At 39.1% G+C, this 15,949-nt stretch overlaps 1 protein-coding gene across 1 annotated transcript in view; it reads left to right on the plus strand.

Annotated features, from left to right (window-relative positions):
* Positions 1–9,534, plus strand: part of Lipi (lipase I) — a 39,283-nt gene extending 29,749 nt beyond the window's left edge. The window contains exon 10 of the mRNA XM_057763858.1: positions 9,210–9,534. Within this exon, the coding sequence (XP_057619841.1) occupies positions 9,210–9,534 (325 nt within the window). The remainder of the gene's footprint in view (positions 1–9,209) is intronic.
* Positions 9,535–15,949: the final 6,415 nt, after the last annotated feature.

The following is a 15,949-nucleotide window of genomic DNA, read 5'->3' on the forward strand; positions in this document are numbered from 1 at the left end:
CGGAAATAAATTTTGCTACTTTACTAATAGCTGTTTCCCTCTTTTCTTCTCTTTCCAAGACCACCAGCTTGTAAGTATGATTTTGTACTTACAGAAAGAAAAATAACAGAACTTCGACCAGATACATGTAAGGTGTGAACGCCTTCTTTGATCCATCTCAAAATCGTGGGCCAAAGGATTTGTCCACTGCAATAATGTAACCAGCATGGTTTTAGAATGAACTATTCAATCAGTTATTCAGGTATATATATTTGTTTTTATTAAAAATTTCCACCTCCTTTCTGCCTCCCTTTTTCCTCCCCCTCCACCCACTCCGCACACCCCCTCCCCTCCCCCTCCCTCTCCAGTCCAAAGAGGGGTTCCCTGCCCTGTGGGCAGTCCAAGGTCCTCCCCCCTCCATCCAGGTCTAGGAAGGTGAACATCCAAACAGGCTAGGCTCCCACAAAGCCAGTACATGCAGTAGGATCAAAACCCAGTGGGTGAACCCAAAGGTGTATATATTTTAACACATTTTGGAGATTCAAGATAAGAAAATATAATATTCATATGATAAAAAGCATTCTGAATATATTCTAATGCTATTTGTTTTCCCTTATCTGCTTCCTATATACATTTTAAAATTGAGTATTTATATCTTATCCTAATCAGAGAAAATGTTAAAAATGTATTTTCTAAAGAGAAATAGCAAGTTTAGTGCTTTAGAGTGGAAGAAAATCAATATCACTGTACCTCTCTATTGTAAAAAACAGATTTTTAATTTGAAAAGTTATTGTTTAGTGAAATAAGTTGGATTAATGTGATCCTTGTTAAGATGAATATTTTTATGTGCTTCAAATAACAATGTTGTGCTACTGTGTCAAATAAATTAATAATTTATGAACCTATGATGCTTAAGATGAAATCCTAAATCCATAACTTAATGACTTTAAGTAGATTAATTCAATTCATTGTATTTCTAAATTCTCTAAGAAATGTTTATGAAATTTACTCAGGTAAACTACAAATAGTATCTGTTCACCATGATGATAAAAATAAAGATGATTATAGCTAACAGTTGCATAGATCATTGTGCCGTTGGAGCGTATTAACCCGTCTATGTAAAACCACTTGAAACTAGTCTTACATAACTGATGAAGAGACACCAGCGGAAAGATGCTGAAGACTCATGTGTAAGTCCCATCAGAGATATCTGGTTACATGTCAATCATCTTGTTGACGTCTTTCATCATCTTTTTAGTAATGTGAGAAGTTAGATTAATTACCCCTGTAATTTGGAATGCAATCTAAATTTCCGTGGCTTTCTTCATCTCACCTGTTTAATCAAGGCCCTTCCCTGCCACAGAGATGTCTTCCTTGAGTCTCTGTACCTCTGTAGTTTGTTATTATATGCTACTGAGTGGGAATGCCAATAGAGTCCATACCGATGCTCTTCGTTGTGGTTTCCTTTTCTTTTCTTTTTTATTGTATTAGTGTCTTAGTATCTGCAGTTGATTGTCTTCTTGTTATATACTCACAGGATCTACTATGTGTGTGAACACCACCTGTCTTTTTCTGTTTCAAAATGTCTGCTTAGTATAGTGTCAGTTGTCCAGACAGACTAGAGTGTGACCCACACAGTGTCCTGTTTGGACATAATCACATCTCTGAAGGAGGATGTAATTAAATTCATTTTAAAATTAAAACTTTGTGTGTGTGTGTGTTTTCTTGTGTATGTCAATTGTCCATGCCAGTACACACACACACACACACACACACACACACACACACACACATAAATGTGCTTGTTTGTGTTGAAGCTGAAGGACCAACTGAAGTGTCAGTTTCATGAGTGTTGGCTACCTCCTTTGAAGTAAGAATTCTCATTGGCCTGGGTTTCACAAGTTAGTTTGGCTGGCTAGTCAGGGACCCCTATAATCCTCCTTTCTTTGCCTGCCCAGAACTGAGACTATTAACATGCAACACCATGTCTGGCATTTTGTTTGAAAGATTATTTAGGTTAGTTACATGTATGCATGCGTGTCTGCATGCACATTTGTGCATGAGTATAGTTGACTGCAGAGTTAAGAGGGTGTCAGATCATCAGGACCTGGAGTTATAAGTGGTCTTGAGCTTCCCAGACATCAGCACCAGGAGCTGAACTCAGGTCCTCTGCATGACCAGTAACTACTCTTAAGTGCTGAGACAACTCGTCATCTGCATTTCTATCTATTTTTACATAGGTTTTGGTAACTGGACTCAGGAGCAGGCATGCACTTTCTTGACTGGGCCATTTCCCCAGACAGTGATTAATTTTCTGGCCAAATTGTATATCCAACTGAAAGCATTATTAGGTATAATATTCATGTGATTTTTGTGAAGTTTTTTGCTGATATATTAAAATTACTAATAACAAACTGAGAAAAGGAAGGGGCTGGGATTACAATAGCTTCTTCAACATTGACCCCCCCCCCCAAGGACCTATCTTCCTTCTATTAAGTCCGATTTTCTAAGGATTCTAGAAGTTCCTAATACCACCATCAACTAGGAACTTCAACCTGTAATCTTACATTTAGCTCACATTTAAGATGAAGTTATAGCACTATTAAGTCAATCTATGCATTAAAATCTTTACTTGCAATACTATCTCATGTACCTTTCCAAATTCTCCATAAACATATTATTTTAATATCCTCAGTGACTGGCTGAATAATCAAAGAAATAAAAATTGAAGGATGGGCAATATCAGAAAGGCTTTTTTGGTATGCTATATAATGAGTAATCAGTGAACATTATGTAAATCTGTGAATGAGTAAATGGATGAATGAATGAATGAGAAGTCAAATCCTCTGCAGAAGCACAGGCCAATAGGGGGAGCTTGGCGCCACAAAAGTGTGATGTGACTGGGGACTATTGAGCCAAACAACACAGAATTTACTGAATGTGACCATCTTGTCAAATTCAAAGAAACACATGCTGTTTCTCTGGGCTGAGCTTTTAGATTTCCCGATGAAGAGATTGCTAAACATTACTAAGTAGCTCCAAGACAAATAAATACATTTTGCTTCTCAGGTGGCATAAACAACATCAACGAAGAACATTGGAGGGGGGTCATTTTGAGATGGAGGACTTCAAAACATGAAGAGCATTTTCCTTAATATTTTATTGTCTTGTGAACATGGGGTACTTGAAAAATGAAAGAAAATCTGGAAGGTGAACAGCTGGTAATACAGATGGTGTTGATGAATTGAATTTGGATTTCTGCACTGGGGCTTACATTTCTGGAATGTTAGGTTTCTCTTGGCTCAGAGTAGAATTTTGTCTCACAGGGACATAGAAGATTGTTTTTGCATGCAGGCTAAAAGTGCTTTTAAGCAGAGCACAAGATTACAGAAAGTGTTTGAAGACTAAATTTAAAGGCACCATTCACCCAGACAGACACATACACCTCCTGGTTTCTTCCCTTTATCTTTATCAGCAGCAATCAGTATTTAGGTCAGATTCACCCACCTACCACTTCCCCCTTGGGCCTTGGTTTGGCTGTTCTCATGGTTATTTTATTTGTTCCAAGCACACTCCCACGTTTGGTATTGTCTCCACTGTTAGCCAGAAATGCTGTCCCATGCCTGTGTAGTAGCATGGCTCTTGTGTATCTCTGAACACTTGTCTTCCATCATGAAAAGTGTTTGCATATATCTTTATTTCAGAATTTCAATAAATACTTGGATTATTTCAATTGTTCAACAACCTATGCCAAATTAAATAAACGAAGCAGTAATGCTTTCAAGTTTCTATCTTTTAAGTGGGAGAAAAGTGGGCAGCAATTATTATTCAGACTGTCTGGAACAAAATGTTACAGGTAGGTCTGCTTGAAGATTAGAGAGTTCTTAGAGATAATTTGAGTCTCACGGCTTTAAACTCTTCTAATACAAGACTTCAGTATTACAAAATTTTAGCTAAGAGAAATAGAGTAATAAGTTCAATTAAAAATTAATTTAAAAATATTCTCCTAACTATATGAGTTTATTTTTACATTCATTGTATCTGAACAGATAAAATAATGATCATTTTTATGCCTTCCCTTAATAACATTTTAGGAAAACTAATATTGACTGGCAAGTAAACAGCATCCACAGCAATGAAGATGATAAAATCATTACACTTTACCAGACAGATGTGTCCTTAGTTTCAAGAGTGCTTTTCATGGAGATTTTAAAGAAATGTATGAGTGTTATTTCATTTCAAACCTTATTTCCTTTTTTTTTTTTGTTGTTGTTGTTGTTGGGAGACTTTTAAGGGCGGCTTCTATTTTTCTTATGGGTTATAGGTCTACTTAAATTGTTCGTCTGGACTTGATTTAATTTTGGTATATGGACCCTATCCAGAAAATTTCCCATTTCTTTTATTTTTTCCAGTTTTGTGGAGTATAGGTTTGTGAAGTATGACCTAATGAGTCTCTGGATTTTCTCAGTGTCTGTTGTTATGTGCCCCTTTTTGTTTCTGATTTTGTTCATTTGGTTATTCTTTCTCTGCCATTTGGTTACTTTGGATAAGGGTTTGCTTATCTTGTTGATTTTCTGGAAGAAAAAAAATTTCTTGAAATCTTTTTTTACTTCTTTAGTTCTTTGTATTGTTCTTTTGTTTGTTTCTATTTTATTGATTTCGGCCCTCGATTTGATTATTTCCTGGTGTCTACTCCTCCGTGGTGCGTTTGTTTCTTTTGTTCTATAACTTTCAGGTGTTCTGTTAATTCGCTAGTGTGGGATTTCTCCAACTTCTTTAAGTAGGCATTTAGTGCTTTCATTGAATTCTAAGAAGTCTTTAATTTCTTTTTATTTCTTCCTTGACCAGGGGTGATTCAGATGAGAATTATTCAGTTTCCATGTGCTTGTAGGCTTTCTGGAATTTGTGTTGTTGTTGATTTCTTTGATTTCTAACTTTAAGCCATAGTGATCCAGTAAGATACAGGGGCTTATTCCAATTTTTTTTTTTTTGTATCTGTTGAGCTTTGTTTTGTGACTGAGTATGTGGTCAATGAGGTGGTAAAAAGAAGCTATAGTCTTTTGTGTTTGGATGGAATGTTCTATAGATGTTTGTTAAGCCCATTTGACCCCTAACATCTGTTAGTTCCCTTATTTCTGTGTTAACTTTCTGTCTGGTAGATCTGTGCATTGGTGAGAGTGTGGCATGTCGAAATCTCTCACTATTGGTGTGTGGGGTTTGATGTGCAATACAAGCTTTAGTAATGTTTCTTTTACAAATGTGGGTGCCCTTGTATTTGGGGAATAAATGTTCAGGACTGAAACTTCATCTTAGTGGATTTTTCCTGTGATGAATATGAAATGTCCTTATTTATCTCTTTTAATTACCTTTAGTTTGAAGTTTATTTTGTTAGATATTAGCATAGCTACACCTGCTTGCTTATTAGGTTCATTTGATTGGAAAGTCTTTTTCCTTTACTCTGAGGTAATGTCTGTCTTTGAAGTTGAGGTGTGTTTCTAGTATGCAGCAGAAGAATGGATCCTGTTTTCATATCCATTCTGTTAGCCTCTGTCTTTTTATAGACAAATTAAGTCCTTTGTTATGAAGGGATATTAGTGACTGGTGATTGTTAATTCCTTTTATTTTTTGATGACAGGGTGTGTGTGTTTCCCTTCTTTAGAATTTGCTGGTGTGGGATTATCTATTGCTTATGGTTTTTTTGGGTACAGCCATCTTCTTTGGGTTGAAGTTTCCTTCTACTTCTTTCATAGGGCTGGATTTATGGATAGGTTTTGTTTAAATCTGGTTTGGTCATAAAACATCTTGTTTTCTCCCTATACGGTGATTGAAAGTTTTACTGGGTATAGCAGTCTGGGTTGGCATCTGTGGTCTCTTAGTGGCTACACAACTTCTGTCTAGGATCTTCCTGCTTTCAGAGTCTCCATTGAGAAGTCGGGTATTACTCTAATGGGTGTACCTTTATATGTAACTTGACCTTTTCCCTTTGAAGCTCTTAATGTTCTTTCTTTATTCTGTTTGTGTTCTGCTTTGATATTTATGTGATAAAGGGACTTTTGGGGGTCCAGTCTACTTGGTGTTCTGTAAGTTTTTTGTATCTTCATAGGCATTTCCTTCTTTAGGTTGGTAAAATTTTCTTCTATAATTTTGTTGAATATATTTTCTGTGCATTGGAGATGATATTCTTCTTCTTCTTCTATCCCTGTTATTCTTTTACTTGCTCTTTTCATGCTGTACAAATTTTCTGGATGCTTTGAGTTATGACTTTGTTGGTTTTAATGTCTTCTTTGACCAATGAATCCATTTCCTCTACTGTATCTTCAATGTCTGATTCTCTCTTCCATTTCTTGCATTCTGTTGGTTATGCTTGTATTTGTAGATCCTGTTCATTTACCCAGGTTTTCCAGTTCCAGACTTCCATAGGTTTATGTTTTCTTTATTTTGTCTATTTCAATTTTCAAGTTTTGAACTATTTCCTTTACCTTTTTGATTGCTTTTTCTTGGGTTTCTTTAAGAAACTTATTGTTTTCTTCTATTTTCCTCAATTTTGTTAAGACATTTTTATTTCCTCTTTAAGGGTCTCAATCATCTTCATACATTAATTTTTATGGTCTTTTTATCCTGCATCTACTGCATTGCGATGTCCATGTCTTCCTGTTGTAGGACCACTAGGTTCTTGTGGTGCTATTTTGCTCTTTAGGTTGCTTAAGCTAAAATATGCTCCGCTTCCAAGCAGGAAAACTAGTGAGTGACCAAAGAAGTGGATTTCAAGAAAACTGCGATATAGTATATTTGGCTTGAAGGAGAAAAGGGGAATTATAGTATAGAAAGGGTTGAGTGGGATGAAGGGTGGAAAAGCAGAGTAGACATATTATGTGAAGTGATAATTAGCAATTAGCAACCTTTGTAACTTCTCTTTGGTATGTACTACTACAGAAAGTTTCTAACATTTACATATAAATATTTACATATACATGTATACATTACATATCCATGGCAGGGTTTTAATTAAATTATTCTATAACAGGGAACAATGCCTTTCCCAGATACCACAGACTATTAAATAAAAATGTCAGTACTAGGTACAGATTTAAAGATGTTGGTCAATGGGGTATCATTGATCTCCAGATATTATGGTCTATTTTTAATTGCTCTTGGTTGCATTCCAGAACTTAATGTTAAGACCCTATTGCTGAAGAAGCCTTGACTCATAGGATGTGGAGAAATCATGCCAGTACTGACTTGGAACTTCATTCCTACAGGCTACCTTCCTTAGTACTAGAAAGTTCTGTTTATGCAGCCTTGGGAGAAAAGTGCTCAGTAATCTTGTCCAGTTGGGAACAATGTGAAACACAGCAATGACTGGCTTAGTTTCCCCATTGGTGTAATAGTGGCATTGATGGTGTAAGAATAACCAATCACTTTTTTGTTGGCATTTTTGATCTGTGTCACAAGACGAAAGTCTGGTCTGGTACTATTAACTGTGTTCCAAATCCATGACTACTGTGTCACAGGTCCAGGGATAAAAATAAATGTGATTATTGTGTCACATGTTCATATTATTAAACTTTTGCCTATGTTAGTTAATATCTTTAAAACTACAGATTATTGCATCTCTCATCAAAGAAGCCCCCTTAAACCATCTGGATTTCTATTTTAAACCTCTTCTTCTTCACCTTGCATAAAAGTGGACCTCTGTTTGTGTTCCTTTGCCCAATTACAGATTATACTTTAGAAACATACATGTTACCATCATGTTCTCCAGAATCCCACTCTAAGGATTCATCTTGAGATACTTCTGTATTGAAGGCCTTAGGACCACAGGGAGCAAGAAGTTGTGTAGAATCAGCAGAATGACCTCAGCCTACCAAAGGAGGATTTCTCATTAATCCATTTATATATTTATTATTTCATTTTTAATATGTTTTATTTTTGATATATGGTTTCATTTTGTAACCCAGGCTGTATCTAACTTGCAACCCCCCCCTCACTCCTAAGCAAGCTAATAGCTGGAATCTCAGGTCTGAACTCACTGTAGCCAGGTTTGCACTCCAGTTCTCCTTGGGAATTCCAATGAGTACACAAAAAGCTTCTCAAACTGAGTCAAGGATATTGTGCCTTTTTTTTTTTTTTTTTTTTGGAGACAGGATTTCTATATCTCTGGCTGTCTGGGAACTCACTCTGTAGACCAGGCTGACTTTAATTCTATTGAACAGAGCCTGATCATGGTAGGGGGCTCTGGAGCTGGACTTCCTGTCTGTCCGTCGCTGGCCTCTCCGTTGTCCGTTTCTCCTTGGCCTATTTAAATGAGGACTTCGATATTACATCTTTCTTGTCAGTTTCACGCTTCATTTTTTTTTTAAAAAACATAACTTTTTATTGACCTTTTGGGAATTCCACATCATGCAGCCCAATTCCACCCATTTCCCAGTCCCTGTGTATTTGCTCTTCACCCTTGCAGCATCCTCCCCTAAAGGATTGCTTAAAAAGAAATAATAAAAACACAAATAAGAATGATAATTAAAATAAAGCAAAGGCAAACAAACAGAAAGCAAACAAGCAAACACAGCCCCACATCACCCCTCTGTCGTTCCCCACTTCTCCAATGCTTATTCTTTCATCTTAGCGGCACTGGGAGCAGTGGCGTATCGTGCAGTAGACCCTTTGGTCCACACAGTTTTATTTGCAACTGGTCATTGTGTAATATGCTGTTGGTCACGTTCAAGGTCTCTGGCTTCTGGTATACCATCAATACTGGACCGTCACTGAACTCTGCTTGGGTATCCTCTCTTACTGCCAAGAATCATGGAGATCCTGCCGCTATGGTTCCAGAGGACCAGTTCCTTCACGTTCTCGAGTGTATCTTACATGGGGTAGATATTGGGGACCGCCTATTTAAAGGCTGGATGTGTGCCTGGGTGGTAACTGAGTTAGTCAGTCCTGGCCCTAGGACTCCCCCTCTCAGGTGAGGCCTGGAGCTAGGTCTCCCAAATCCACAGTGAGGGGTGGGGCCAGCTTTCTCAAGTATGGAGGCCAAAAGCTCTCCTAGGAGGAGTGGGACCAGCTCTCCTGTGCCTAAGTCATCAGGGTTCCTATATCAGGAGTGGTGAGGTCAGCTCAGAGGTCACCTTAGCATAAACCTCATACTTCAACATATGGTTTCACACATGTTTTTTATGGGCTCCTGTGGAATCACAGATGACAGACATTAACAAAGACCCTGCGTGCTGTAGGGTCAGAGACACAGACACGGCCCTCAGCAGCAGCTCAGGCCTGGAGGACGCCATGGTCCTGGGTAGCACTATAGGCCACTCAGATCAGCATGACTCTGGCAGTGTCATGTCCATCTCATCCCAACATGGCCATAGGTGGCTTCTCAGAACCCGGACATCTTCGTGGCCTTCCGTGGTAACAGGGGCCAAGGGCATTAATAGAGACCTCACTGTGCCAGGCCCAGACATGGACTCGGGCAGCAGCTCAGGCCCAGATGTTACAGTGGCCTCAGGTGGCAAGCAGACTACCCAATCAGTCTATTTGTCACTAACGCATCTTCTTTAGATGTGCCTCTTTCCACAGGACAGCAACCATTCTGCCTCCTCCCCATGCCCCGTCTCTCCCCACAGCCCACCATGTATTTATTTGCTCAAGGTTTTGGGTGAACCTATGGTTTACTCTACCTTTCTAGGTCAATTGGCCTTGGAGGGCACGTGGGTGTCCTTCACCCACCCTATCCTAATCTCCCCTTCATGCTTTCAGGTGTGATATGCAACCTGTGTCATAACATATGCATCTTTGCCTTGTTTACCGTTGTGACCTGAGCCTTGAACCAAACACTGTATAAAGTCAGAGGCTGTGCACTGTCTGCCATTTGATGAGTGAGACTGACTGTTCTGTAGTGACCTTTCTATCTAAGGTCACATAAGCCATAGCTTCCTATGAAGTGTGCCACTGACATTTCTATATGAAGCTATCTTCATTTCTCTAAAGATGGAGTTATATATTCTACAAAATCTAAACATCAAACTAGCTAACTAATAAAATGGATCACAAAAAGGACCACGTATAAAAACAAACAAAAAACAAAACAAAATACTACACTAAGATATTTCTTGTTAAGTTACCGCGAGTTAAGAGTCTGAAGAGAAAAACAGCTCTTGGCTAGTAAAATACAGCACATTGCCACAAGAGGGCAGCCTTTTAACAGAAATTTCTTCACAGCCACAGGGTTGGAACAGGCTTTTGTTGTTGCTGTTTGTTTTGTGGTTAGCAATCTCCAGGGAGTTGATCTAAAACTAAATACTGATGTGGTAATGCAAGGTTATTAGTAATTTCTTTGCCCTCTGCAATTTGTATCTTTATACTGCTGCTGACTTCAATGATGGAGGTAAAACCTGAACCAGGGACGGAAGTTCTCCATCCTTTCTTCGGGCGGTATTTTTAACTACCAAGGGAGAAAGTCATACTCAATAAACGCCGCAAATCAGGGAGCTCAGATAAATGCACCCATCTATCTCTCCTCTACCTCAGATTCTACCTAAGCCAAAACTACAGGGCAACGCATGAAATACAGTTCTTGTTTTCAGCCTTTCCTGTACCGCATGCCACAGTGCTCCTGAGACACGCCTTTAGGGTGTGAACAGCAGTCTGTCTCCATCTTTATCCCCGAGACCTGCAGGGTGCTGTCAGACCAGAACTTTCTGATTGCTTCCTTACCGATGATTGTCCCCGGCTGGGCAGAGATAGCACGCCAGGTGTCAACCTCAAGTCCAGGGGCAACTTTAATTGTAATTGCCTGAACCTGACCTTGTGCAGGTGTAAATTTCAGCACTTTCTGAATTGGAAATTACAGTTAGTACCCAGCATTTCACAGCCCCAGGGGCCTCCAGGGGTTGCCATTGCAAGTCAGCGACTGTGGGCAGAGCTCACGCGTGGCCTAAATACTCCTCTTGGTCCACACATTCATTACTTAGTCTAGATTTGCCTGGAAGCTGTTTTTGCTCAGATTGTTCTTAACTCAAGGCAGACAAGTCAGCAGTGGTTTTGTTTGATTGTTCTGTTTTGTGTTCCAACAGGATCTCACACTGGAGTGCAGCCTGGTTTCATGGTAGCCATCTTGCCTCACCCTCCTACTGCAGTAATCACTACTGATTAGAGTTAGGGTTGCCGCACAGGGCTAGGCAGAAAGCATCTAAGAGGGACTCCTCTGTCTTTTCTGACAGATTTATTCCAGCTGTAATCTTGGACCTAACCTTTTTCTAGACACATGATCCATTTCTCTCAACTTTATTTATTTTTATTTATTTATTTATTTTTTTGCTTTTTCGAGACAGGGTTTCTCTGTGGTTTTTTTGGAGCCTGTCCTGGAACTAGCTCTTGTAGACCAGGCTGGTCTCGAACTCACAGAGATTCACCTGCCTCTGCTTCCCAAGTGCTGGGATTAAAGGCGTGCGCCACCACCACTCGGCTTAAACTTTCAATTTCTAAATCAACATCTTCCTCCGGCTGTTTTTATATTTATGAGCTGACAGTCTGGTGAGCGGCTATTTTAGTTCAACTCACATTTCATTGCCTGAGATGCATGCCTGCATTCTTCTGTTTTGGGTTATCTAAGTTTCAAATAATAAACCCAACATTTTTCCAGGTATTAGAGTTGTAAAGCCTCTATCAAATTAATTCACTTTAGAAATCTGTGTGGATAAAGTTGTCCTTTTCTTTGATTCTCTCAGGTGATAGATGAGGAAATAATACCGTAGAGCAGCAACCAAAATAGAAACTGAGGGTTAATGCCCGTCCCTATTTCTCAGCGAGCCCAAAGGATGCCGGGTGTAAGGAATAGCACATATCTTCCAGCTAGTGTTTTGCAGAATGCATGTGATAACCAAGGTTTTTATGGGTGAAGTTTTCCATACCAGTTTATGAAGAAGAAATGATTGACCTGACGCAAGAATTCTAGTGAAAGTCTTTGTGGTCCTAGACTGAGAGATGGGTATCATAATAGCCCTGTGGACCTGCAAGCATCTAGATATATTGTTGATCTGGCATAACTAAAGAAACCTGTGATTTTGGGGTCCATAACTGCACTTTGTATAAACTAATAATCAGAAACAACAATAGTTTGTCTGTCTTGGATGTTAAAACTTATTGTTGCATCTCATTGATTACAAATGTCTGTGTTGAATTATCTGTCTTTAGCTCCTAGAATTTGGATCAATGCTGGAAAACAGGATGAAAGAGACTGAATTGATAATTTCATTCTTCCACCCAATGGCTATTGCATATGACTTGCAAACGTATTGGCCATATTCATCTTTTTATTGATTTATTTTCAACTTGACACAAACTAGGGTAATCTGAGAAGAAGAACCCGAGTTGAGAAAATGCCACCATCAGATTGGCCTGGGGGCAAGATCTGCTGGGGTGCTTTCTTAATTGATGGTTTCTGTGGGAAGGACAGGTCTACTGTGGATGGTTTGGGTTGTGGGAAGGTGGTCTGGGTTTGTACAAAAAAGGCCACTGAATGTGTGCCTGGAGAGCAAACCAGAGAGGTGCATTTCTCAACGACCTATGCTTTAGTTCCTACCCTTGAGTTCCCGCCCTAATTTCCCTTCATGATGGGCCATTTGATGTATGTTGTAATAAACCCTTTCCGTGGAAGCTGCTTTTGGTGATGGTGTTTATGGCAGAAGTAAAAAGCAAATCGAACACTTGGTGTCTGATTGTTGGTACCTCATGACGATTCTCAGTCTTGTAACTAGAGGAGGGAAGTAAGCCTTGCCTTTATCAGTTTACTTGCTGATATGAAACACCAGAGCCACTGAGCAAAAACTAAACAATTAGCAGATTGTGTTCTTTGCTGTTGAGACTGGTATCACAGAGAAAGCTAATTTCCACCTAAGGTAGATTTGAATTTACTAAACTATTGAGAGCAAAAACCATATTTTCCCTCCTGAAGATGAATAGTCATAGTAGTGATCATTTCCATTCTAAAATATAAACATTGTCATGTATTTTGGGGGGGCTTAATTAAGTGATTTTATGCCAGGGAGAACCCTATTAAATTCCTCCACACTGCAAGATCTGAAGGTTAAAGCATAAATTAGCAGTAGACTTGGATAGTATGTCAGCATCATAGCAGAAAGTGATTCTGAAAGAAATAATTAAAGACTGGTCACTGTAGGCTATTCTGAATTCTAATTAGAAAATTGAATTGATTAGAGCCCAAATGGGCATAATAATAGCTGTTCATATAATATATATTCATATATATTTATATATTGCTAACTACCATTTCAGGATTGAAAATAATTACATAAAGTTTTGAGACTGTAGATGAAGAATTTTAAAAAAAAGCATACTCTAAAAGAAGTATTTCTGAACTGAGTAGTTTTGAAAGCCATTCCTAGTTTCTAACAATTGAGTGCTACTCATCTAAAAACTGAACCATTTCTCTGTGACTAGGCATCCTAATCCCTGTGTTGTCATCACTGGATTTGGTCTTAAGCCATGAAAGTGTTGGGAGTTTGTAGAATAATATAACCGAAGTGCTGGGACTACATTTCCTTTTATACCTGAATGGGTAAACCTCACCTTTTGCTCTTTATAAAGAGGAAGACAGCTGTAGATGTTATTCAGTTGATAGAGTGCTGGCCATTGCTACTGTGCTGGTTCTACTCTATTACAGGAAAGCACAATCAATGTTGGTTTGTCAAACTGGCATCTGTGTACACATAGTAACTATGGGTTAAGTCTGTAGTCAAGATTGACTTTCATATAGAAAAAAATTAACTGTGAAGAAACTGAATGCGGGGTGCAATACTGAAAAAGGTGAACTTTTAAAACCCCAACTCTCTCTGTCGTGAACTTACAATGAAATGTCAGAAGCTTGAGTGTGTCTCTGCCTATGAGTGACACGCAAGTGTGTGGTTTGATTACAAAGAAATCGGTGGCTTGGAAAGCACTAGATTGAATAATGGAACAGGCAAATGATGTTGCAATACATATTCTAGTTTCTTTATACATTTTGGCTCACAGTTCCAATTACACATGTCAGAGTGGCGGTCCGTCACAGGAGGAAGGAGGAGCTTGAATCTGCTGTCCATATTGTACCCACAGTTGGACCTTTGACACTGTCAACAATGAAGGCATTCCTGCTAGTGTTTCACTCACTTTCTCCAAGCCTACACAGACCAAGCTCCCCACAGTGGGCAAGCCTTCCCATATCAATTAACTTAAAACATTGTCAGAATTAGTTTTTTCTCATCTTGATACATGTGAGTGTCACCTGGGAGAGGAAACCTTGGTTGAGAAAATAACCCTATAGGCAAGCTGTGGGGAATACTCTTGGTTAATGGTTGATATGGGAGACCCAGCAATCCATGGGAGCCAGTTAGGCAGCATCATTCCTCAATGGCCTCTATTCAGTTCCTGCTTCTGTTTCCTTGCCTTGAGTCCCTGCCCTTATTTTCCCTCATAGCCTACAACTGGGACATATAAGACAAATTAACCCTTTCTTCCTCAAGTTGCTTTAAGCTAGAATGCTTTATATCAGCAACAGAGAGTAAACCAAGACAATTCTTTGAGGTAATTCTCAGAGATCATTTCTAGGTTATTCTATATGTCATCATCAACAAATGGTGCTGGGCAAACCAAGTCACTACATGTAGAATAACAAAACTCAAGACAAACCTCTCAACCTGTACAAAATTTTATCCAAATTGGGTCAAGGACTTAACATAACACTTGACATTGTGAATTTGATAGAGGAGAAAGTAGGGAATATGCTCAAACTCATTGGTACAGGAAGAACTTCCTAAAAAGGACTCTAATAACATAGACATTAAGAACAGCAACTAGGGGTTGGGAAGTTGGCTCCCAAGCTAAGTGCCCTTGTTACTCCTGCAGAGGACTCGGGTTTGATTCCCAGCCGTAGCGTGTGGCAGCTCAAAACTAAATGTGGCTGCAGTCTCAGCGGATCTGATGCTGACCCCCAGGGTCATCAGGCAAGTCTATGGTATACATAAATATATATAAACAAACCCTAACAAGCAAAAAATAGTAAAATAAATAAATATGAAATAAAAAGAACAGCAATTAATAGTTAATAAATAGCATCTGATGAAACTAAAAGTTTTTGTAAAGCAAGATTAAGTGAAGAGAAGGCAGCTTACAGAGTGAGAAAAGTTTTACCAGGTATCCATCTTTTCTTTTTACATTTTTATATTGTATATTGTATTTTTCAGCTCAGTCTCTTCCCTCCTACTCCTTCCATGGTTCTCCCTCATTCACTCTCCAATTCATCACCTCTTTTACTTTCATTGTTATCACATACATACACGGGCATGCAAGCACACACACAAGTACACAAGTACATATGTAAATACAGCAGGCTGAGTCCAGTTTCTCGATGAGTGTTTATGGCTGACCACTTGGTATTGGATAACCAACGAGGGGGATTATCTCTGAGGAAGAGTGGTTTTCACTCACTCAGGAGTCAACCACAGATTGACAATATCTCTTCATATAGATGTAGGGCTTGTAAGATTTCCTGTAGCAAGAGGAGCACGGGCCGTATCCTGCCACCTGGTTAGCTTAACCCCTGAAATAACCACACAGAAATTGTATTAATTAAATCACTGCCTGGTCATTAGCTCTAGCTTCTTATTAGCTAACTCTCACATCTTGATTCAACCCATTTCAAACCATTTCTAATAATCTGTGTAGAACCACGAGGTGGTGGCTTACCGGGAAAGATTCAGCACGTCTGACCTGGTGGCTGGCACCATGGCGGCAATCCCTGACCCTGCTTTCTTCCTCCCAGCATTCAATTCTCTTTCTCCAGCCTACCTAAGTTTCTGCCCTATTAAAAGGCCAAGGAAGTCTCTTTATTCAACCAATAAAAGCAACACACAAACATAAGTACTTCCTACACCAATTTCCCCACCTACATTAGCATGTCCAATACTGCTGTCATTGT

Source organism: Chionomys nivalis, chromosome 3 (genome assembly GCF_950005125.1).
Source record: "Chionomys nivalis chromosome 3, mChiNiv1.1, whole genome shotgun sequence".
NCBI lineage: Eukaryota > Metazoa > Chordata > Mammalia > Rodentia > Cricetidae > Chionomys > Chionomys nivalis.